The 25,294-nt window shown below is 44.2% G+C and overlaps 3 protein-coding genes across 4 annotated transcripts in view; 1 reads left to right on the top strand and 2 right to left on the bottom strand.

Annotated features, from left to right (window-relative positions):
- Positions 1-9,689, bottom strand: part of adam19b (ADAM metallopeptidase domain 19b) — a 40,084-nt gene extending 30,395 nt beyond the window's left edge. Inside the window, exons 1-3 of one of the 2 annotated variants that reach the window (XM_083786594.1) lie at positions 9,435-9,689; positions 8,947-9,056; positions 8,114-8,190 (exon numbers count right to left, since the gene is read on the bottom strand). In XM_083786594.1, coding sequence (XP_083642720.1) covers positions 8,114-8,190; positions 8,947-9,056; positions 9,435-9,567 — 320 coding nt within the window. In that variant the 5' untranslated portion in view covers positions 9,568-9,689. The remainder of the gene's footprint in view (positions 1-8,113; positions 8,191-8,946; positions 9,057-9,434) is intronic. The other variant, XM_083786595.1, reaches the window with a different exon arrangement.
- Positions 9,690-11,901: 2,212 nt separating this feature from the next.
- On the bottom strand, positions 11,902-17,187 carry thg1l (tRNA-histidine guanylyltransferase 1-like). Its single transcript, XM_083785534.1, has 7 exons — positions 17,147-17,187; positions 16,232-16,434; positions 15,424-15,600; positions 14,695-14,864; positions 12,600-12,688; positions 12,299-12,406; positions 11,902-12,162 (listed from the first exon to the last, which is right to left on the bottom strand). The coding sequence occupies exons 1-7, from the start codon at positions 17,147-17,149 to the stop codon at positions 12,007-12,009; spliced, it is 906 nt and encodes a 301-aa protein (XP_083641660.1). The 5' UTR covers positions 17,150-17,187; the 3' UTR covers positions 11,902-12,006.
- Positions 17,188-19,930: 2,743 nt separating this feature from the next.
- On the top strand, positions 19,931-24,451 carry lsm11 (LSM11, U7 small nuclear RNA associated; the record flags this gene model as incomplete). Its single annotated transcript, XM_083786333.1, has 4 exons — positions 19,931-20,417; positions 21,190-21,329; positions 23,152-23,235; positions 23,650-24,451. 4 exons carry the CDS (start codon positions 19,931-19,933, stop codon positions 23,983-23,985), a joined length of 1,047 nt encoding a protein of 348 aa, XP_083642459.1. The 3' UTR covers positions 23,986-24,451.
- Between the last annotated feature and the right edge of the window lie 843 nt (positions 24,452-25,294).

Genomic DNA, 25,294 nt, shown 5'->3' with positions numbered 1-25,294 from the left:
GGTGTTTTGTTTTGCAGATGGAGTGAGTGTTGGCATCAGAACTCATGTTGTCATCCAGGATGCATGGTACCCAGTGTATTGGCTTACTGTCTGGACAGCTGTTCCATTAACAGTCGGTGCTGTGACAGGGAGGCTATGGCTAAAGTCTTATTGACTTTTGAATCTCTTTTGTTTAAGGGATATTATGTTGCAGCAGGTTTGAGTCAACACACACACACACACACACACACCATATGAGGACATTGTCCAAGACAGGACCATGGCCCATCTCGTTGTCCTAAAGGAGGCTGACAATCACAGAATGATCAGCAAACTGGATTATCGCATTTTTTATTTTTTAGCCGGGCTCACGCACTTGCCCACACACTTGCCCAGAGCTCAGCGTCCTGCTCAAGGACACTTCGACACTAACTCTGGGGGAGCCCGGGATCAAACTGGGATCGTTGCGGTTGCCATCTGGCTGCTCTTCCGGCTATTCTACCCCTGAGCCACTGTCCTGTCCCCACAACTGTCCTGTCACTGCAACCTATCTCACTGTCGAATTAACTGCCCATATATATACTGTATATATCTCTCTGCCGAAGTAACTGACCATATATCAAACTCAACCACCAAACACAGTAACTGCTGTTTTCAGGGACTAGGAGACTGGGACAGGAACCATAACACAGAGCAGGACAACCGTCAGCAGCAACTGGCGTGCTTAAATCACAGTAGGAGTGCCAAGTCATTCAGGAAAGCTCCTCAATGAGAGCAAAGTTAATCTATTTATTCAATTAGTGTTGATGCATTCCCCCCCCCCCTTTTTTAATTTTCTTCTATTAATTCAATTAGTATCATGCATCATTTGACTCATCTTCATTTAGAAACACAAACTAAAAATGGCCGTATCTTTACTTAACTTAACCTTAGACTCTTTTGGATGAAGTGAACGAGAGGGAAAGAGTACAAAATGATGTGATAGATAGAGGAAATGGAGAGACGCCATTTAACCCAAATTAGATGCCCTGCCTGCAGCCTGGCCTGCAGAAACAATGCCACCCTGTTGATGTCATCAGCTACAAAGAACGTCACAGACAGAGAAAGGCCTGCTTCATCCCTCTGCAGATTACCACTGGCCTGAGTGGGGGCGATGGAGAGCTATATTAAGACAGCCCCCCTGCCTGCAGAAGACATGTACATGCATGGCAAACTGGCGCACGCACACGCGCACACACACACACACACACACACACACACACACACACACACACACACACACACACACACACACACACACACACACACACACACACACACACACACACACACACACACACACACACACACACACACACACACACACACACACACACACACACACACACACACACACACACACACACACACACAGTCTCCTGGGTGACTCATAAATTATAGTTAAGTGACATAGTGCATTGTGAGTGGGTGATGTCAGCCTAAACGGAGTAAGTCTTAATGTGCTGCCCAGAACGACCCCCTTCCTTCCACGGTCTTTACAGTTAACGTTTCTTGCATTATTACACTCCCCCATTTTCTTCTGGTTTCAGATTCTGTAATCGTTTTTTACGGCTGGATGGGTGATTGGCCCAAGCAGTCGTGGAGTTGGTCTGTTAGTCCCCTTCCCATGCTTGAGTCTTCCAGGCAAAGGATTACAGCCCCATGCCACGTGGGGCCAGACATTAAATACAGCAGTGGGTCGTGTACAAGCCGTCCCGGCACGTCAAGCCCGGCCAACTCCTGCCACTGTATGATGAAGGCACGAGTGCCACACATCACCAGCAGCAACATTTTCTTCACTGCTGCCTCTGAATCTTCAAGGTAAATGGTAGACGGTGCACCAACCTGCACGTCGGGAGAAACTAGGGGTTCAAAGTCTTGCTCAAGGACACCTCGAACTGGGAAGCTCACGGTTCCCATTTGACTGTTTTACCGGCCACTCTACCGCTGAGCAACTGCCAAGTGTCAGGCCGGCCTGGTCGATGAATGTCTGATCTTTAGAGAGCCGCCATCCCACAATCGTTACACAGGAAGGGCAATCACTGCAGAGAAAGATTCTCTTGCTCTTCCTCTCGTCATGCCCACTCTGTGGATGTCAGTCAGAAGCTGCCATGTTGAGCTACGCTGGGCTGATTTAAACCCAATTTGACCTGAGATCTGATTCTAAAAATGTTTTCTACATCCTGACAGTTTTCTGAAAAAGCTATGTTTCTATGTCAGTCGTTCTTTTTCAAAAATAGCAGACCTACAAGCTATGAGCTTGTAGATCTGCTATTTTTCAATAGCTAAAGCATATCATAATGCTAACACCAAAAGGGGTTCCCGCCCAAAATGGGTTAAAGAAGTGTATGGTCATTCTGCTAGACTGAAGGCTCTGTATTATATAACCCTCTGAGTGACACACAGTAGGGCTAACATCAATACTGTGATATGAGACCAGATATCATCTGGGATTTGCTTATCGTATTTGTAATATTGTGATACGGTAAAAGTGTTGTCTTAATCACATAAGCCTTAACAAAATAGTATCATCACAGTACAATATTATCATCACAATATCAACTTCGACATTTTGTTTAATATTTGGTATTAAATAGATCTTTTTAATGTATTGTATTTTAGATACTTAGACCATAAACTATCGCCCATCCCTAACACAGTCACAACATTACATTGCAAAAGATAAAGCCTGACCCTAAATAACTCTTGTGTGGTTTGATTAAAGTAAGTACTCTGCGATTAGTCTGAGTTTGGTTTGGATAAATCTCCTGGGTGCCACTACCTAAAAGCTAAACACGCACGCACGCACACACGCACGCACGCACGTACACACAGATCTGAATCTGTCAAGCAACAGGAAGCCTAACCACAGGTTAACTCTGACTTCCAGGGTATATAGAATCACCCAAATCCGTTAACCTGAGTGTGTCGTTCGTTGCATGCTAAGTGCTGAGAGTGCTTCTAAATCAAGATAGCTGGGCGAGAAGAAAAGAGGCCTCGATCTGGGGGTTCTGGATGAGCTCCAGGGTCCAGACGCATGCTGTGATTGAGGAGGGGACAGTATGGGGCTGCGCCGGGCCTAAATCTGGCAGAGAAGCTGAGACAAAGGTTCTAGTTCAGAGCTTAGTCAGGACCAGGCGAATAAGAACCAAGGAGGGAGGGAAGGGCTGGTGCTAATGCACTTGGTTGAGATAGAGAGTGGGGGAGAGGAGAGGAGGAGAGGGGAGGGGAGGGGATGGCGAGGGGGCTAATGCATTAGGGTCAGTGGGTCACATTCTCCCATGGTATCGGATGACATCACCAGGCATGGGAGGAGATGGGGGGTGGGGGGACACAAGTCAAGAGATCCACTCAGTAATGAAGAATGAAGGGATTTTTTATTTATTGCGTGGAGCTAACGTGCTGTTTATTATTGTGTGGGCCTCTGTGTACAGTATGTGTGTGTGTGTCGGTGGCATGTGTAACAGACAGTCCAGTAGAGACAGACAGAGGATATAGATTAAGACATAGGCAGACTCTGTGAGACTAAACATAAAACCAAAGGGAAACAAGGACGACCTAAATGCATCCTGATCTGTGCCCTGTAGCGCCGCCATCCATCATGGCCTGAGCGGACACCAGCCATGCACTTTTAACGTTTGTTTGTGTTTCTTTTGGCTTGCTTTGTGTGCACAACTGTGTCTGCGTGTGTCATTTCTCTGCATGTGGCCACGGTCTCCCACCACGCCGCCGCCCGGTGAGACTGTGTGGGGGTGATGATGTGTATTTATATTTGTGCCGTCCCATGGGAAGCACCGATGAGGCGACAGAAAGGAGAAGTGAGAAATAATGGGGTTAGGGGGTGGTTTTCCAGGAGAGGAGGATTATGAAAAGCAAGGGCAGGGACCGGACAGGACTGGGCTTTATGTGTACAGATGAGAACAACGATATGATTCAGGTCCCAGGGGGGTGCTACAATGAAGATAAGTGGACTTTTGAGTAAGTGGCTGATCAGGTCACAGGCAGGCAGTCAAGGGCAGGACAACATACATTAGAAGGCGTAAAAGATATCAACACTGCAACACGTGAGCCCATGTCTCAACCACACACACACACACACACACACCCCACGGCATACTTAGACGGACCCCCGACTCTCTCCTCTCGCTCATCGCTCCACGACTTTTCTGACCTCAACCGCAGTCTCCCAGTCCTCGTTCAATCTTGTCGCCCGCGCCTGAGTCAGCGTACACAGCCCCACCTGGCCCCCAACCAAATCCCCCGCCCACCCCCCCTTGCCCTGCCACAGCCTGTCATTAGGATAAAAGCTCACACACACACACACACACACACACACACACACACACACAGCACAGACATGCACACAGACATGCACACAGACACGCACACAGGGGAGGAGGATATAAATGGATTGAGTCTGGACTCCAGCCAGTGGAACTGATGCCATACAAAAAGGTTCACAGCAGCGTCTCTCTCCTTAGTTTGATTAAGCATTCCGTGGCGCAAAGCAACGAGATGCACCCAAAATATAAATGGAGCGAATTAAAACGGCACAGGTTGTGAGCACCGCGGGACATGAAAAGCAAGGCGTGGCGAGCTAAATGGCTATCTGTGAAACCCCATTGCCTGAGTTAAATGGACCTGAATGGAGATTGGGAACACGTCAGGACAGCGAAGGCGTGAGGAATTTGTCCAGGCACAGGGCCTAAGGGACGGGCTGCTTCTATGGTCTCTGGCTCCACTACAGACTCTGATACTGATCTCATTACCTGAACCTCTCCCTGACGCATGGATGGACATGGACGCACCCTACCGAGCATGAGCTTTGGGCTGTGTGGGCTTGGAGAGTAAAAAGAAGCCATCTTGCCGTTGTTAATGGCAGGGTGGCAACTAGCCCCATTTGCCATTGACAGCCCATACATCCAAACAGAAAAGTCCTGTCTGATTAATCATCATTAAACAACGTCAAACTCAACATTGCAGCTAAAAAAGCTTGAATTATCCTCTTTCTATCTGTAAAGTGTGTGTTTCATAAAAATCCACTGACATGTTATGGGACTAGACATGTTATGGGACTAGTGGTGGCTTGATAAAATGAGAACCAGCTTCCTTTTATATAACATACTATATTATCTGATAATTTATTCTGCCATCCATTGAGCAGGTTCTGATGTTTTGCAGTTTCCGGCTACTAAGGATAAATCACAGACTCGCATACTGTACATGATGATAACTATTAACTCACCCTGGAAATGTCTGTTTTAGGTGCTCTAGTAGGATATTGTGGAAGCTTCAAAATAGCTGAAATGCACCCGAAACAGTTGTACCGTATTTACATGCCACTGGATCAATATTCTCCAGTTCTACCACACACACACGGATCAATATACCAAGACTACAGGGGGTTATATATTTCATACAGATTTGGACTGATGTCATTCCATGCGAGCCACCGGGACAACTCAGAGCATCCCCAATTTTCTTTTGGCAGATCAAGTTACCATAAACATCTCTCTACGATGCACATCAATAAAGATGCATTGAACCACAAAGTTGGTCTGCATTTCTACAGACAATGTGATAGAGATATTTATATTAAACTTGGCTAATGGGAGGGCAGGCTGGAAGGCCAGTGTACCTCTGACATCACTTTGACATAACCATACACAAACCTGATACGCCCATATATAGGCATGTCACTATGACTGAGACTGTGAGACATAACCATAAACAAACCAGATATGCCACATACAGGCATGTATGGAGAACGGGTTGTCCAGGGTCACAGATAGAACCACTATATCCATATATGATCACGTGCATATATGGGATGGACCAACTTCACACAAGGGAGTGCGGTACCTGCCGCCGACTCGTTTTGAAGGTTATTTTTGAGGGTGGTGCTAGCCCCTACAATGTGCAGCTTTGAGGGTCTGTGTAAACACAAACATTGAAGACAAAAGTGAGGACGCAAATTGTGATTGGCCAGAATGAGATGACGTGTGATAAGAGCGGCCCTCACATTCACGGCTGTGATTTTTATAACAAACAAATACACACAGAGACGTACGTGCATGCACGCGCACACACACACACACGCACACACACACACACACACACACACACACACACACACACACACACACACACACACACACACACACACACACACACACACACACACACACACACACACACACTAAATGGAATCTTGCTATAGGGTAAAAGTGAGTTTCAGTTGTGTGTTTCACAAGTAATTTGACTTAATGAAAAGGACATTTCAGAGAAATTGCACTTCCTTTACGTTTGGGTGATCAAGCTGAGGTGCGCCGCCTCCGTGAATGAATGCCACCTCTGTTTTTCATTTTGAGGAACCAAAAAGGTTTGGAAATCACGTAGACATATTATTACATGTGCTGTGCCAAACTCTATCTTGTTCTGTCAGCTCACTCTGCCTTCCATATCACGCTAGCTCTTTCACTACGCGCGCACGCGCACACACGCACACACGCACACGCACACGCACACACACACACACACACACACACACACACACACACACACACACACACACACACACACACACACACACACACACACACACACACACACACACACACACACGTGAGTAATGCATGATAAACACACAGTCTGACCACCTGCTGGGGGTGTCCCTCAGGCGTCTGTCAGTCAGATGCAGCAGTCTGTTTAAATGTACACGTGTGTGTGTGTGTGCGTGCGTGCGTACCCCCCCCCCCCCCCCCCCCACAAACCCAATTGACTGACTTCTATGTAAACCAAAATGCATTAGCCCCCGCTAAATAGCCAGCCCCCCCCATAGTCCCCCCCATACAGTCACAATTTTCTGGAGCCGTCGCTGTTGCCATGCGATTCAGCGGTTAAGACCCAAACAATACCTGTTCATCTCGCCCATCCATAACCCTGGTTATGGTTGCCATGCGAGCTGAGATTCAGCGGGTTAAGACCTGTTCATCTCGCCCCCTCCATAGCCCCGGCCAGGCCTTTCTCTGCCACCACATTGTCCTTTATTCTATAGCTGGACACCTTCTCTTTCCTCAACGGACACAATCTGTCCTCCATCAGATGACAGGATGTGCAACACGACGGAGGGCCAGCCTCCCTTCCTGCCAGCCCCAAGGGCGCTCAGATCAAATGTCATCTGTAATATCCCCCCCCTGCCCCCCTCCACCATTCCAACCACCTCTCTGCCCCTACAGAGTGGAACAGACCCGTTATCCATGTCACAGTGTGACAGCGGACATCTGGCTCAAACAAACAAGCTATAGCTAAGTACTGCAGTGAGGAGACCTTACTTATACTTGGTAAACGAGATACGCAAAGGACCACAATGGAAACAAGCCCCGAGGGGATTTCTGTGTTATCCTTTTAGCATAACCTTTGAAAACTGTTGAGGCACAAAAAGAAAAGTGGGCCTTAGCTAAAGGCATCCCATGTATAGCTGCATGAGTGTCCACAGCCAAGGAGACAGTCAGAGGAAGCACACTTCTGCATATCCTAGCCGTAGCCCATTCTCACATTCGTGAGAATGAAAACTCAATGATATATTTGTGTGCCTGACTGTATCACATTACCTATTGTTGCCACGCTGCAATGAGTGGCAACTCAGTTGCACATGACACACACTAGTTTCTAAATAATTAACAATATGTAAAAATATGATGTTTTGGTAATACTTGTTCCTGATTTGTTCTACATACATACAACCAACCAGGTGAAGAAATCACAGATTGAGGCTTTAATTTGATTAAATATCCTAGACATGGGTTTTATGGAAGATGCTTCGGAACATAATCGCTAGTTTTGATAACTTCAAATGCTCTAATCTTAAAATAATAACCAAAAATAGCCCATCTACAGGCTCTAATTGAGACCTTGTAGATCGGCTATTGTCTCTGATGCAACATACTTCCATGGAATGTATGTATGGCTTCTATGGAATCCAAATGACTGAAATCCATTGTGGCGACTGAGAACTTCTAATCCATGTGAGTGGCTCTGCTCGTTACACTAAAAGCCTGTTTATATGAATGACTGTAGTAATAATGACACTCACTCATTCCGCTCCAGGTGAAGGCTCAGTTCCCGACCCTCTGCTGTAATCAGGACTTGTGTCTCTGATGGATGCTGCTGCTGGCACAGAACAACAACAGATATGTGATCAGGACTATGATGGATGCTGTGGCTGGCACAGAACAACAGATATCTGTTAACACACATCTGGTAACAGCAATCACTCATCCTGAGTCAGGAAAGTCATTGTCCAGATCAAAGTGCACTTTTGTTGAATCAGCAGATAAACAAACGGACGGGCGGATAAATAAATAGATGATGAATGGACAGGGAGACAAATGAATAGGAAGAGACAAATACACATTCATAGTCTGTCTATATGAGGAGTTTATTTTTTTTTTTGTAAAAGTAATATAGTCAATACCACACTAGAACTTTTTGGGGTTTGGGTAAACCTAAAAATTGGGTAAAGGTCCTGTGTTCAACATTTTACTTGAGTAAAAGTACAAAACACCAAACATACTCATTATGCAGAATGGCTCAATTCACAATCGTAATATTGGATTGTAATTAGTAATGCATTGATGTTCCAGCTGGTAAAGGTGGGGCCGATTGTAATTACTTTATGTGCTGCTGGGTGGCCTAAACTATAATAAGCATTAATCAGTTAATTTATATTTTGAATCAAAAAATCTAAAACTGAATCTGCAAATAAGTATAGTAACTAAAGCTATCAAATAATTGTAGGCTAGTGAAGTAAAGAAATGTAAAAGTATAAATACAGGAGACAGGAGTATGGATAAAGTATAGGCCTACATCTAACAGACAGACAGACAGATAGATAGATAGACAGATAGATAATAAGAGACTGCTAACCTCTTTGTTGGATCTCTTATGTCTGTCAGGGTGCAGCCATGTGGGATGTGTAATCTCATAAGACTTTACATTCTCCAGGCTGCTCCTCAAAAACCTCTGCTTATTCTGACCTGAACACAAACACAAGTTTAACCAGCAGTAGCATTGAGAGCCTAAACAACTGTGCCTGTTGATTGAAATATATTTAGTTTCTTCAAGTTGCCTAATCATCTACGAGAAACATTTAATAGCAGATAAGGACCTTTAACGATTTCCCTGTTTAAAAAAAAAAAATCATATTTACATATCTCCTCTGAATTCTGATAGGCAAACCGTTTCAATTTCATTAAAACAAATATCGATTTCATATGAATTATGCATGCTGTGAAAGTCAAACAGTATAGCCATGCCACGCAATGGAATCCTGATCATCATCCAAAAAATTAAAATATGCATGAATATTAACATTATTTCACTCCTCGCCTCCGCGTTTTAATAAAGGCACTCACCTTTGTAATACTCGCCTTCAGCTACAGAGAGAACACACTGGACAACAAACAGTAAGAAACACAGGGCAGCATCACAACACACATCACAGCGGGTGGCGGCGGTACGCGCTCCTAGACGCATTGTAAACAACATCACTTGCACAATCTGACACAGAGAAAGTGCATATTAAGGCTATGTTTTGGAATGACACCAGTAGCTATTAATGGTCGCGCTATAAAAGCCTATGTCTTGACATGTCGCGCTTTGCCGCTGTTCTGCTCATATAGAAGAATAGGATGCTGTTGTCTGATGTCGATCCGTGCGTGCGTGCCGTGCCGTGCAGGAGCGAGGCGTTCAGTCCATTCAGATCAGACAACCCCTCCCCTTCTTCTTTAGAAACCATCGCGTGGGAGTTATTCTCCGTCGTACATACGTGTCGCTTGCCGATAACTGATTTGCAACATAAGGATCATATCTTGGCGATCACGACAAGGAAGCGAACATAGGAGTTCAATTCCCATGATGACTTTACTTTTTTTATACAAATATTTAACGAGCCTGTTTTATGCAACAATTAGACTGCTATAATAGGCTAGCCGCCTATAGGATAGATATTTTGCAGGCATGATTTAATATGGCCATATAATCTATATAATATGATTAATATCACCCACATTACATACATGCAAAACATGCTAGTCACCATATACTCACATAAATGGTGCATGCTGCCCGCCAGGCAACTACAGAAATACAAAGCATAAGCAGTAGCCTACAAGATGAAAGATTCTGGACTGGTCTATCAGTATTGTCCTTGTGGTCAGTCACTCTGGTGTAGGCTACTCTTATTTAGGTATTGAAACTTAAAACTCAATTTTAACCATGATAGATTCATCAAAAACACCTGTCCATGGTGCTGGTGCCCTCTTGGTGAGGGGGGCGTTTTATTTTATATATATATATATATATATATATATACACACAGTATATAGCCTATATTTTTAGAGAAAATAAATACGAGTCAACGGACAGGTGTTTTGTTGGTTACAATTGGTGTTTGTATAGGAAGGGGGGCGTGTCTGATAAAATGAATATCAAATGTCTAAATACTGAATCAAGCAACTTAAAAACTATTTTCGGTGTTCACAAAAGCCTAGATTAAGAGTAATGATAAAATTACCCCAAAATGTTTTGAAACTGAAATATGCCTTTAATTAAAAGGACTAATTTGTAAACATCAAAACAAATGTCCTAATTACATGAACTAAAGATGTTAGTTATCCAGGTTACATAATACTGTACAGTTTGGGTACAGTAGACATACTGTGAAATACTCTTCAGTCAGGCCACTAGAACAAAATTAGAGCTCTACAGTTCTGACACATGGTGTAACCTAAATCCAAGCACAGTTACAACCTTACAGTAGGCTGTTTTCCACTCCAGGCGGTCTGCAGCCATTCATACTATCCCAGTCATTAGTCGAGTGCTTTATATAAATATAAATATGTCGGAGGCCACATGTCCAGTGGATAGTGTATGCGTACATACTGTAGGGTGTGTGGGGGTATTCTTAGAGCTGGTGACAGTGCCGGCAGACCGGTCCATTCAACTCCCCTCTATAAATGTAACCCTGGCTGCAAGACCAGGCAGGCCTTAATAATGCACTCTGACACCGACGTACATGTCAGTCAGATTAAACCCAAGCACATACAGTATGCCGTTCCGTCACCCGAGGCCGTTTGAAATACTGAACTCGGCACTGTAAAGTACTGAGTGTTAATGTAACCCTGAGGGTTATGGACCCTTTCGGGTGCACCATCTGGGTTGGATTAAATACGCAGGATTTTACTGTGCGAGCATAATGCACTCTCCCAATCATTATAATATCGTACACTAAAACTTGGGGATATTTGATATTCATATAAAACCGCCCACGCACCACCCACACACGGAGGAAAACTCTTCAGCATGAGAGGCTCGGGTCCAAGAGGGATCGTGTTAACATTTGAGAGTTCAACCAAGGGTAATAGCATGCAGTCTAAATGCCATTCATGATATCAAATGATGCTGTATTTTTGGAAGCGCAAACTGAGGAGTGTCAGAGATACACGGAGCGCGGGGCAGAGGTTTTGTCTCCGTGTCAGAATCCGGCCCACGAACGCAGATGGCTGCCATTTGTTATGCAAACTGCCATGCATGTCTTTAACCTCTACTACTACTAAAGAAAATAAAAGCTGGCACAGATTAGCTCCAACATGAACGGTATCATGTATTATAGCTGGTTAAGGGAATATTGTGTCAAACAGTTTAAATTAAAATGCATGAATGTTTTAAGCTACATTCCGGGACTTACTTCAATGAATAACATGTCATGTTATATTAAATACATCAATACATCCATTTAACTAAAACATCTGCCGTTGTTGTCTGACATGAGGAGACTCGATAGGAAACAAGAGTCGTGGGTAAGGGCATATTATTTGAACACGCTGTCAGTCTCCATATCAGTCTGTGCCTGAAGAGAGTCACTGATTGCATGGGTTCTCATCACATTAAAACATGTGTCCTCTTGTGCTTCAAGAATGGAAGCAACTAATCATCCTCGAGGATGTCCGGATGTTCCTCCCAGAACTGCTCTCCTATAGCGTCACAGTTATGAGCGTGCACGCTCTTCCTGGTGCGCGTCACCTGCACCTCCTTCTCCTCCTCGCCCGGCAGCTTCACTCGCTTGGTCACCGTTTCCTCTCGCTGACACAACGGAAAAAGGCAGGTATGAGCGCCTGATACTAATGTTAACTTGAAATAATATCATATTAAAACATGTCGACTTTATTAAAATGCCCAATATAAAAGATTATGCAAAAGTTGTAGAAAGCAAGCAAACCTTTTCCCAGATCAGAGTGGTGCCTTTCCTGTGCAGCGGAGACTCGTTGTTATAGTTTATGCCAAACTCTGAGAAGAGGATCTCGTTCTTGTGCGAGAATAATGTTCCCTGGAAATAAATACAGTATCATAAGAATTAGATCGGACTAAATGTCAGACTGCAAGGTATATGTAGTACAGTCTGTGCATACATGCACAAGCAGCATGCGCACGCACAGTACACGCGCACACACACACACACACACACACACACACACACACACACACACCCCTATCAGGTGTTCCATTCATCCTATACTCACCTTTAAGCGGTCCTCTGCCTGGGCTGTGGTGAGGCCTTTCCTCTGAACCAACATCCAGAACACTGTGTTATACAAGTTATTGACATGACCTGGAACACAACACAACACAAAACAAAACAACAAAAACAAGGTTCATCACAGTTTTGGGGTCAGTTTGGTTAAATGTATATTTGGTACATTAGGAGGGGAACTAGTTTACTTATTGGGACTTGATGATTGTAGAGTGGCAGGACATCCTTGAAGCAGGTCTCCCACCTTTCGTTGACAATTTCTAATCTTGTCTTACAACGAATTCACACCAGCAGAGTTTCGCTGCCATATTCTGAGAAATCGTTCAATGCGTGGTCTGATGAGAGGAGCGACCGCCCCTTTCCCCACAGCGGCAGGAGGCGGAGACAGCAAAAAGCGGAGCAGAGTGCATGATCAAGCAAAGTGTTTCCCATTAACCGTGTCATAACGTGCGCTTCCACTCATGTCGTTTATATGCTGTGCTGTCCTTGTGGTTTAGCTCATGTAAAAGGAAAGGAAAGGTACTATTTTTACCCAGGGTAACTGGACTGAATACTGGACTACTCGCCCCGGTGCTTGCCCGTTTTTCCTCCCGGAATTTTCCCAAGTGAGGGGGATAACTTTGTAATATGCTATTACCTGTTAAAAAAAAGATACTCCTGTGGAAAGGCTATATTATTAGACTTATATTGAACCTATAAACAATTTAGCATTATTTAGTATATGTAAGGTTTTGCCCCCTCAAATGGTACCTCGTCAGATAATCCCCACATATCCTACAACAACTTCTGTGAACAGACTTCACTGTAGTAGCTTTTCATAAATTATATTTGTACTTAGGCTGTTCTGCTGTCATGAAAGTTTGTAGTTAGAGAAATTCAAAGTCCAGCCGTCTGCTGTCCAGCCTCTCCCACCCCTCACTGGGGAAAATTCTGGGAGGAAAACAGAAACGGGGCGAGTAGTCTTGTTACCACTGGACTAAGCTCAAGAACTTGCAGGCCCTGCAGAACATTTCATTGTAGGGGTTCAATGCCTTGTCCAAGGGCACTTCAGCTGTGGTAATTTTAACGTGCCGGTCCGGGGATACGAACTAGCGAACTTCCGATATCAAGACCGTTCCGCAAACCGTTCGGCCACCGCTGCCTCAATGTGGGCAAAACCACTAGGAAACTAAAACTAAGGATAAGCGAGCATATTCTGAGAAATGATAGACTACCCAGTGGCGGTACATTTTAATTATAACAAGCATGACATTTCTTCATTGCGTTTCTGCGGCATTGAAAAAGTTGATCCGCCACATAGAGGTGGTGATCATGATTTGCTATTAAAAAGACGTGAAGCATTCTGGATCTTCACACTACAAACATTGGCACCTAGAGGTCTTAATGACGATTTGCTATTAAATGTCATGCTGTGATCTTTGTTTATCCTTCAGTTTGCTCCATATAGTTTTTAACTTATTGTAATGTTGGTTATTTTCTTTTGTACCTGTTTTTACCTCTTGTAAACTGTTCCCCTTAGTCTTTCACAGGAAAATGTTTGATTTATCATCATGATCATGATTTTTGTAAACCCTATTATTTAATAATATTACCAATTTTATACTGTCATGATTATTAATATGGATTATTATGTTTTTTCTTATTGCTTTGCACTGGTGTATTGAGTTTTTATATGACTGTTTGTTCTCATTTAACCACATGAGAGTACCTGTCACCTTAAGTGAGTGATGTCATTTCTTGGTTTGTCCCGATAGGCTTACCTTTAGGCCAGACAGCCTACAAAAAGGATGCTTTCTCATTTGTGTTCATAAAGATAACCTGATGAAGGCCGCATAGGCCGAAACGTTGCCGTTTCCCTTAATAAAAGTTGGTTCACTGCATTTGAAGACAGTGTGCGGGTGTTTGTTCCTTTTTCATTTGTGGGCACCGTACCCTCTCCTACACACCTGTCGCTTGTAGGTGTGCAAAAGCCTTGCTTTTTAATAATTTCAATTAAAATTTGAATTATTTTGCAAATGCCCACAATAGGGATGCCAGGGTGAAAATAGTTAAATGTGCTTTATAAATAAACTGGCCTGACTTACAATCTGCTTGCCTCCAGCTGACATAGTCTCTGAGGGTGTGGTTGGTGGGATACAGGACCACCCGTCCATCAAAGCTCGGGGGGTACAGGAGGGGATGCTCCCCAAAGAACTCCTTCCAGTAAAACACATAGGATGAGGAGAACTGAGAGCTCACATGGGTCATCAGTTTACTGCCAGGGGAACAGACAGATATGGGATAGGGGAGGAGAAATTACTCAATGTTAAGAACTAAAATAAAAACACACACATTAAAAGCTACAATCTGGAAGTTTCATGTCCGTTGTCTCCCTCTCCTGGTGGAAAGAGGTCATTGCGACGATGTGTCCACTTTGAACCTAGTGTCCAATCTCGTTCTGTGCTCAGTGCCGCCGTCGGGGCGTAAAAGCGGGGGGACAATATTCGAGATTGAGAGTTGAGACTAGAGAGCAACTGCAGGCAGCACGTAGGGTAGGCTATATAGCCAGAATTGTCATTGCGGCGAAAGGCAAGCATGCAGTGGCAGCCAATACACTGCATGCAGGGACATTCAGACTCAAATGAACCCCAACTCTAGTGCCTATGTCTGTGCTCCATCTGCTTCAAATAACTCCAAACACAGCAGATGTGCTAGTTATGAAAATTAACATACTCTGCCCTAAGTATTGTTTCACATATAATTGAGTTAATTAAAATAAGTCCTGGGCATTATAATATGAAGTGTATTATGTCCCAGCTTCACTCTGCCTGTACCTTGCTCTCCTCTTAAACCAGGTGGTGCTCCTCTTGAAAACAAAACTGAACTCGTCACTCTGGCCATAAGCGACGACGACGTCGTCCAACTCCTCCATGACAGAGCGAGCACTGCGAGTCATGAGGCCTAACGCCCTGTCATCATTGGGCTTTGTAAAGCCATGCTGCTCTGCAAACCTGAAAAACAAGTTTGAATATTGGTCATATTGATTAAAGAAAATGCACTTTCTTCCAGCAGGTACTTTTTCCCTTGATTAGAGGCTGCATAAACGTTCTGGTATCAACATCCCGAATGAGCAACAGTGCAGTGCATTTCATGGAAAGCAGGTATCTCTCTAGTGCTAGAATGGGGGATATTCACTATAAGCACTATTTATTCAAATGTAGAACACTCAAATGTAATTTTGTGGAGGCATTAATCTTGGCGGCATTCTAGCGCTCCATGTGTACGCAGTGCACTTACTAATTATTGGTGTGAGTTGGGGTCAGCTCTTGTCATCTATATGATATACAGTACATTTTCAATGTGCTGGCAGAAAACTTGTAGCCTATTTAGTTAAATATCTCCACTTTTCCATGAGAATGAACACTCTCATTCTATGTAGGCGACAACGGGGCGGCACTCACAACAGCATTAAACACACCTTCCTTCAATGAGCACAACCGTATGGGGCACAAAAAGGTGTAGGATTGTAACACACATGATTGATCACACTCTCTATTGATCTACACTGATCTACTCTCCCGAATGAAGCAAAAACTGACTATGATCTAAATTACAATATAATACAAAAACAAAACAACTCACTTGTGAAAGTTGCGCCCATCCAATCGCACAACTATGTAGCAGTTTTGCAGACAGGTGTCATCTGTTTCAAAGCCTCGGACATACTCAAACTTACTCTTGGCCATAGTTCTGGTGTTGCTGGTAAATAAATGAACCAACTGTGTGAAAATGCAGGTCTTGGAGCCTCCAAGGAATAAACACCTAGTCAGCATGAGGATGCTCCTCTTGGGAAATAGAAAAAAAAAGTGTTTTACTGCACTGAAACCAGAGAAAGGTATTGCAGTTTAAATTAACAGTCGATTTGTTATCTGACATTGACAACAGTCCATTATTCATTCGTCATTTGAGCCACGGACCACCATTTGATGAGATTTAGCCTGTTAGACCCAAGACTCGTTGGATGAGATTTTGTTCACAATTCCATGCTGTAATGACATGTGGTACCACTGGAGAGGATGACAATGGACGCTCAATTCTACAAGGGTCCACTTGTAGAACCTCTATATCTACGCTTAGTCTCGGAGCTAAGCGTAGCAGAGTAGATATAGAGGTTCCAAACGGAGCTACTTGGTTACCAACTCTCCATCAATTAACTGGGGAAGACCTGGCTGGAAGTTGGAACCCCCTCAAGGACCACTAGTAGTGAAAGTTGTGTTGACCAGATGAAGGTAGCGAAAAAACATTTAGACTCTCGTCAGAATCGAGAAAAAAAACCTCTACGAGAGTCTAAATGTTTGTGCTACGATGAAGGTATGGCGGATTCGGCCAAACCGCGAAATACCGTCCCGTATGTCAAAGAATAGCTATTCTAAAACATAGAATACACGTATGTTCTATATATTCATAGTTCACGCATACATTTGGATATATTGAATATCTAATGTGAATATATTATACAGTATAATATACAAAAGAGTATACAAAACAGGCTCACACCATCACACTGTAGCATCACACGGGACCATCACACGTTGGTTTGTGTACAGTCCGTCAATGAATAACGTCCGTACTACTAGTAGTCCCACTGCACCAGAGACGACAGTTCCGGGACACATTCATAAAAATAAAATAATATAATATAATATAATAATAAAATAACAAAGAAAGCCGCGAAATCGGTTTTGTAAAACCTCTTCAATTGACTATTTCAATTATCTAACCACTTTAAATACTTCTATATATTACTACAATACCGGCCCGGCGCCAGATTTTTGCAGGGGTCCACATTGTTCAATTCATCAAAACATTTAAAGACATACAAACATTTAGAGACATACAAATAGACATTTCTCTGTAGGTAAAGAACAGAACAGGAATTCATCATATGGGAAGCAAAAAAGGGAAAAGATACAATATACAGTGAGGGAAAATGGGGGGGGGGGGGGGGGGGGGGGGGGGATTCAGATTTTACAGAGGCCAGTTTCGAAATGCAGCCATCCGTAGGTGCCCTTTGAGAGCGGTTTTGAAGGAGTCAAGGGATTCACATGTCTTAATGACTGTTGGTAGGGCGTTCCACATTTTGGTGGCATAGGAGCGAAAATAATTTAGTCCCTTGTTTGTGCCATATCTGGGTTGTACATGGTTTGTTGCACTCCCTCTGGTGTTGTGGGTGTGGACTTCGTTTACATTAAGGAAGTATTTAGACAGGTACATGGGTATCTTGGTGGTGTATCGAATCTTGTGGACCAGACCCATTGCAAGATGCTGTACTCTGTCGTCGACCCTAAGCCATCCCAGCCTGTCAAAGTGGGCAGGGGTGAGGTGGGTTCGGGGGGTGAGGCCAAGTAGGAGCCTGACCAGTTTGTTTTGAGAGGTCTGTTTTAAGGGCCTTTGAGGTGCTGTGGTACCAAGAGGTGGATGCATAGTCAAAGAAACCTTGTACGAGGGCTCCTGTTAAGGTCTTCAAGGTGTTTTTGCTGACCAGTGAGGAGATCCTGTAAAGGAATCTTGTTCTTTGATTGACTTTTTTGATTACGTTGGTGGCCATTTTATCAGTCAGTCACATAAATTAGGAACAGTAAAGGCCCTAGTATGCTTCCTTGTGGGACGCCACAGCTCACTGGGAGGGGAGGGGACAGTGTTCTGTTCACCTCCACCATCTGTTCTCTCCCCTCCAGGTAGGATTGCATCCAGCTCACTGATGTGCTATCAAAACCAATAGCTTTAAGCTTGGAGTGGTTCACGGTGTCAAAAGCATTTTGGAGGTCCAGCATGACCATGCCGCAGTATTTTCCAGCATCCACCTCGTGTTTGATGTGGTCGCTCAAATAGAGGAGGCATGTGTCAGTGGAGTGGGATGTTCTGAAACCAGATTGGAACTCGTACAGCAATTTATTAGTGGCAAGATACTTTTCAACCTGTTCATAGACTATTTTTTCCATCACTTTCGAGATGGAGCTTAGAATAGAAATAGGGCGGTAGTTGCCGGGTTCTAATTTACTCCCTTTTTTGTACAAGGGGGTTACTTTAGCCACGGCAACGACAGTCAGTGGTCAGCAACGACAGACAGGCTGACGGTGCTGACCACAGTGTTGCAGATGCAGTTATTAGTGTAGCAAGCAACTCTGACAATAGTACAGTATTACTGCAGACAGCTACCATTTGGATAGATGCACCAACGCAAAGCCAAGTAGCCAGGTGCCTATTAGATGGGGGTAGCACCCTCATTTTCATTAAAGAGGATATTTCCACTTGTTATTTCCACCTGTTACAGGTAAAGAAACGTTAAATATGTATGTGTTTGGTTCCAAAACACCCCAGAGAATTACCTGCAGGAAAGTGAAGGCTCGTTTGAGAAATATTAAGAACAATCAAAGCATTATGTCCATTTATTGGAAACACCCAAGTTGAGCAGCTCTTCTATGATTAAAGCGCCAAACGGAAAGATAAGGAGGGACTTGGAAGCAAAAGGAATGCCCATAGCAGATGTACCCATCATAGGGATGGATGCAGTGGAATTAGGAGTCCTAATTGGCGGAGACCAATATTGGAAAATTAAAATGGTCACAGGAATGAAGGACTAATTGCACTGGAAAGTGTATTTGGATGGCTGGTGCAAGGAGAAGTCACCACGCTAAATATCATAACTGAAGTTGTGGACATTGAAGTGATGCACATCAGCGTTGGAGAGGAACAGGCACTAGGCTACAATATGACAGACATCAACATACGTCCTCCCATGCATGTCGATGTTCTGGCGCCACCTCTTGGTAAATGTGCAAACTGCTGTGTTGTCTCTGTCTATGGTCTCTTACCTACCACCATACAATTATACAGATGAATAGTATTACACATTTGGAGAAATTAAAGTACATTTATTCATCCACACATCTTTGGTTTACTACTAGCCATTTCTGATGAATTGAAAATGGAGGACACTAAACTTTCCTGGTTATATGTATATCCTCAGTAGTTTTTGTATTGACCACTGCAGTACTATCTTTTGGACTGTACCCATCCTACAAACTATGAATAAAATAATCAATCAATCAATCAATCAATCAATCAATCAATCAATCAATCAATCAATCAATCAATCAATCAATCAATCAATCAATACAAACATCGCAACCTATACCTTCCCTTCGGGCGATGGGTTCTAGACCTAATGTAGACTATGCTAACCTCGCCTCACAAGGCTTTCCACCGCCTCGGAGGAAAGACTATGCACTACATTTCCCAGGGTTCTCTGCTTCCCTGCGCATGTTTTCAAATACAAAAATGGAGGAAAGTGGAAGGAGAGGTAAGGAGGATACCGGTTGCACAGAAGGAGGTGGCAGCAGCAAACAAGCAGCAGAATCGACACCAAGCTCGGATCCAACGCCCGCGGCGCGTGGCGAAGATGCTGAAGCCGGGGGAGGAGACGCGGCGGCGGGGGACGAACTGGACGTGTGTTCGGACAGCTTCGACCCGCTGCTGGCCCTGTACTCGCCCTCGGTGCCTGCTCTGCCCTACCCCAACATGAAGTGCTTCAACAACGTCGCCGACTACGAGAGCTTCCTCCGGGGAGGTCCCGGCCGGGCCAAGGCGCAGAACGTGGAGAGGAAGCAGCGGAAGGCCATGAAGGGGGTCGCGGACCCCGAGAGGATAGAGAGGCTGAGGCAGCTCATGGTGAAGAACCCCACGGCGGAGGAAGGGGAGACGAGTGGCAGCACCGCGCCGCGGCGCGGGCAAAAGAAGACCAAGAATGTGTTGACGAGGATGCTCTGTATGTATGTTACTAGAACGCACGTGGTGGTGGAAGATGTACTCTGATATTTGTTTTTACTTGAGTAAAAGTAGATATGCAAATACCTTTGCCTGGCTACTATACGGTCCTATACGTTCGAAATTGTACTTTGAATTAAAAAGTACAGAATTGGCATCAAAGCACTGTACAGAAATGTGTTTAATGTTGCAGATCTGGTAAAAATGGCAAAATCGCTAGTCCACTACAGCTGTACAATTGGTGCAGTGAAGTAAAAAGTACATTATAATGTAAATGTAGTATAATAACAATATAATGCGATCATAATAGTGTCCAAAATTGACCACTGACTTAATGGTTCTGTCACAGCAAAATTCTGCATAAATAGATACTTTGGGGTCATACCTATGTTCCCTCAGCTCTATGTTCCCTCAGCCCCGAGGTGCGCTGCGGGTCGGGAGAGGGTTGCGGTTAGGTTTAGGTGTCTGCCCCGGGGGTGCTCTGCGGGTCGGGAGAGGGTTGCAGGTTAGGTTTAGGTGTCTGCCCCGGGGGAGGTTAGGGTTAGGGTGAGGGAGGAGGTAGGTTGTCGTAGGCTGAGGGAACATAGAGCTGAGGGAACATAGGTACGGTCCCGATATAAATATTGTCCTTGAAATGGGTTTTGTATAACTTAACTATTTTAGATTAGCTCTTCTTACATTGTGATTTCTGTAACCATTAAACGGAGGGTAACATAATAATGGACCTAAGTCAAAATACAGTTCTGTAGCTTACCTGGCCTTGTGTGTTTCAGTGTGCAAGGGGAGCCCTTTGGGGGAGCTGCAGCGCTGTGTCGAGGAGAAGATACGAGTCAAGGTTCACATCAGAACTTTCAAGGGACTGCGTGGAATTTGCTCTGGCTTCGTTGTTGCTTTTGATAAATTCTGGAACTTGGTAGGTAATCTCAGGGCAATCCCATAGCTGTCATTCCTGATGTTAGAATGGGCTTATATATGCACACATAACTCTTCCTACTTCCGGGCCCCTTCCCTACTTCCTTCACAGGTGGTACAGATGATTGTCGACAACTATGAAACCTTGCGTTTTTGACACCTAACCCACAATACCCGTCACTCTGACACGTCGCCTAACTCAAATCCCTGTCGTTCACCCCAGGCAAGCCCCCAGGTCATCGTGACATCATGTGACCTCAGTCCCCTGGTCACCCCAGGCAAGCCCCCAGGTCATCGTGACATCATGTGACCTCAGTCCCCTGGTCACCCCAGGCAAGCCCCAAGGTCATCGTGACATCATGTGACCTCAGTCCCCTGGTCACCCCAGGCAAGCCCCCAGGTCATCGTGACATCATGTGACCTCAGTCCCCTGGTCACCTCAGGCAAGCCCCAATGTGTCCAGGTCATCACGTGACATCATGTGAAAAAGTTCCATACTTGGGCATTCCCAGCTGATATCCTAATACAATCCCTGTTGTGGAGTTCCCTGACTGTGATCAATATATATGCCCATTTATGGGAATGCCAATATATGATCATATTGTGATAACCACTGTGGTTGCCGCAAAGTTAACTATGGAATCATGCATTGCCCATCAGTCAGTCAGTTTATCACTAAAATAAAATGGGGAAAGCCCCATATATGGTGCCCAGGTCTCTTGACATCGCATGACATCAGGGATGGAGATCCCTGATGTCATAGTAAATGTGACCGCGAGCCCGTCCCGAGAACTCCTGTATTGCAGCCAATGAGAGCACTGTACCGACACTGACTGTCTTCTGTCTGTCATCAGATGATAATATATATAACCTTTATCCCTTGGGTAAATACCTGTCCTGTGTCGTACAATGGTAGTTAAATAGTCTATAAAACTCATTTCAATAATGTGTTTTATAGACGTGTGTGTGTGTGTGTGTGTGTGTGTGTGTGTGTGTGTGTGTGTGTGTGTGTGTGTGTGTGTGTGTGTGTGTGTGTGTGTGTGTGTGTGTGTGTGTGTGTGTGTGTGTGTGTGTGTGTGTGTGTGTGTGTGTGTGTGTGTGAATTATTGACTCCTGTCTCGCTGCAGCCCACGCAGGCTACACATAACGATCTGATGACTCGCCGACAACTTTAAAACTCTTATAGTGTGTAGGGGCCATTACTGGTACTAATGGCTCTGTTAGTGTACAGTGGTTCTCAAACCTTTTAATTTCAAGGACCCCCATAACTCTTGAGAGTGTACAAATGGAACCAAATGACCCTTATGGGTCCATTTGTACACACTCAGTTACAGACCAGTACGGTGCCATTTGGAACAGGAACACCTTGAGACAATTTACGATTTAGGCATTTAGCAGCCGCTCTTAAGTTCGTGTGCCCTTTCATTCTTTCAAAATAGTGACCTGGGGTGTTCATTAAAAATTAAGACGTGTACAGACGTCTTGGGCACACCATGGGATAATTCCCAGGACGTCTAGAGATGTCTTGGGCACAAATTGGGTTACGACTTACAGTAATCGATAACAAAAAACAGACCCACTGGTGTACAGTAGCAGCACCCTGAGTCTGTTTGACCAGAATGGAACGGAGCCTTCATTAGTATCATCGGTAACACCTGTGAAGGAAGTAGGGAATGGGGCCTAAGTTCTTTCCAAAATGGCACGTGTGCACATGGAGCCAGTTATTACCTGTATAGTAGCCACCAGTTACAGTCCAATACATCATGTACAGCACAGTAGTGTTACAGTATGTCTAACTCTTTATTTAACTCTGTCTTTGGCAGGCCATGGTGGATGTGGATGAGACGTACAGAGAGCCACTCCTTGGCCAGGCGTTTTACCATGAAAAAGCCCTTACTGTGTCACGGGTGGGTTATAACTTATACTGTGGCGGCTGTTCAGGCTCACGTCCACCTCCAAAAATTAGTCACGTTAACAACTTATTGTCTCACGGTCCAGACTATCGAAGATCTGTGTCTATGATCTTAGAATTTCTAAATGAAAGGTAGTTGTTAAAACGGTGGCGAGTACAGCCGCTAAAATCTATGCCTATTGTTAAATCATGTCATCACCTCAGTATGATAAAGACTGGATTTGCTCAGAAATGGTTTCTTTTTTCTCTGTTGTTTCCACCCAGTTTTAACAATGAAAGGTGGGAGATTGTCAGTCTATAGTTGAGTGAAGCATTGAGAGACTGACTTGTGACTCTCTATGTTCTTTGTGTTTGTTACTAATGTCTTGCTCTTTGGATTTGTTACTAATGTCTTGCTCTGTCTCCCCAGCTCTTTGAGAAGTTGAAACTCCAGGAAAACCCAGAAGAGGGCAGTGAGCAAGCGAGGAAGCACACAGGAAAGGGAAAGACCAGTATTCCTCAACCTGAGACTCCAAAACAGACTCAGGAGAAAGACTCCAAGAGCAGGGACCCGAGGCTATCAAGAAGCACTGTGAGGGTTAAAGACAATGAGCCTGGGCCCACGGTGAAGGCCCAGGCTCCAGAGACTAGCCAGAAAGCCCAGAAGAAAAGTGGCCATCCCTACGGGAAGGTCCACACACGCCACATCAACCAGCTGTTTGTACGAGGGGAGAATGTTCTCCTCGTCAACCCACAGCCACTCTGAACATTTCCCTTTTATTCTCTCTGTTTTGAATAAAATATCACACAGCAGCTGAATTTGCTCTGAAAATGAACAGCAGACGGTGCTTCCAGGCTTCCAGGATGCAGACTTTGGATTTCAGGAGGTTCTGTGGAACCAGTAAAGTAGCTATCATTATATCATATTGATATGTCAGCCCTTCTCTGTTCCAACAGAGGAATTATGTTTCAACTTAATTGAACTTCAATTATTTTTCAATTTTCTGTTTCAACTTGAGCTAAAAGCTTTGCCATAGTAGCCTACTCTTGTCATACATTATTTAAACTCATCCCTTGTTGTCTGGTAATGACCATCCATCTATCAATTAGCTCCTCATGAGGGAATTCCATTTTGGATGCTTCTGTTCTGCGCCATAATACATTTTACCATCATTTAGACACGATTGTGGAAACGATGCACTTTTATTACCCAGCAGGTGGCAGTATAAACCCGTCACATGCCATCTGTGAAGCCATTGTCAAGTGAAAAAGAGCGTGTCCCTTTATGTTGCTTTTCCCGTTAGTTTGAACAGGAATGACAGCACGGTCTCAACGGACTTCATAAATGCATTATGAATAATTGAGTTTGTGAAGCTCGAGATTGCAGATGGCACTCAGAAGCTGTCATTTGTCTTGACGTCTCAGATTGCCTTTACTCTTTAATGGGCACATTACCCATAAAAGCACAATTTACTGCCGCTCATGGAAGTTTTAAAGATGCAGCTTTTCTTTTTTCTGGTTAAATGGCAGAGGTTACTTTTGGATGACGAGTGGAATGGAGTGATTGCTTTTATTCTACAATGTTATGGGGTCTGCAGCAGTTTTACGTCCCCCCCCCCCCCCCCCCCTCCCTCTTTTTTTCTTCTTAATTAGGCATGCAAACAGAATGTAAGATTAATTGCTCTCATTTTTCATATAATTATAATTAAACCATACATGGCATAGGAGAAACCTTGCAATAGCAGAGCTATTGTCTAATATACTCTGCACTAAACTTGAAATATTTTCATAAAAGTGTGTCAGAGCGTCTCAGTTTGCCCTATTTCTCCACTTAACAAGTCTTCCTCTCCAGAGAGTCAAAATGGGGTCAAGCGTTCGACAGCGGCTGAATTTTTTTGTCTTGTTTGTCACAGCCGTTTGTTCCGACAAGTAAACCTAGTAAAGTACTAGAACAGGAGCAGGGCTTGGGCAGGTGTCTTTGTGACAGCACAATGCCGCGCTTTTTCCTCATGACCTCCCTTTTGTAAACAATAGTGTAGTTGAGACTACACAGATTCCATGTTACCATCCTTTTC

This window comes from Protomyctophum parallelum (assembly GCF_964188405.1).
Source record: "Protomyctophum parallelum genome assembly, chromosome: 16".
NCBI classification, from domain to species: Eukaryota; Metazoa; Chordata; class Actinopteri; order Myctophiformes; family Myctophidae; genus Protomyctophum; species Protomyctophum parallelum.
The sequence above is the reverse complement of the archived record's forward strand: the minus strand, read 5'-3'. Positions and strand labels throughout refer to the sequence as shown.

What these genes read in the sequence shown, in the direction of transcription:
- thg1l (XM_083785534.1), bottom strand. An exon ending in CAGCTGGAGGCAAGCAGATT is followed by an intron (nt 12,689 to 14,694) that starts GTAAGTCAGGCC and finishes GTTGTGTTCCAG; the next exon opens with GTCATGTCAATAACTTGTAT. An exon ending in AGGCAGAGGACCGCTTAAAG is followed by an intron (nt 12,407 to 12,599) that starts GTGAGTATAGGA and finishes ATTTATTTCCAG; the next exon opens with GGAACATTATTCTCGCACAA.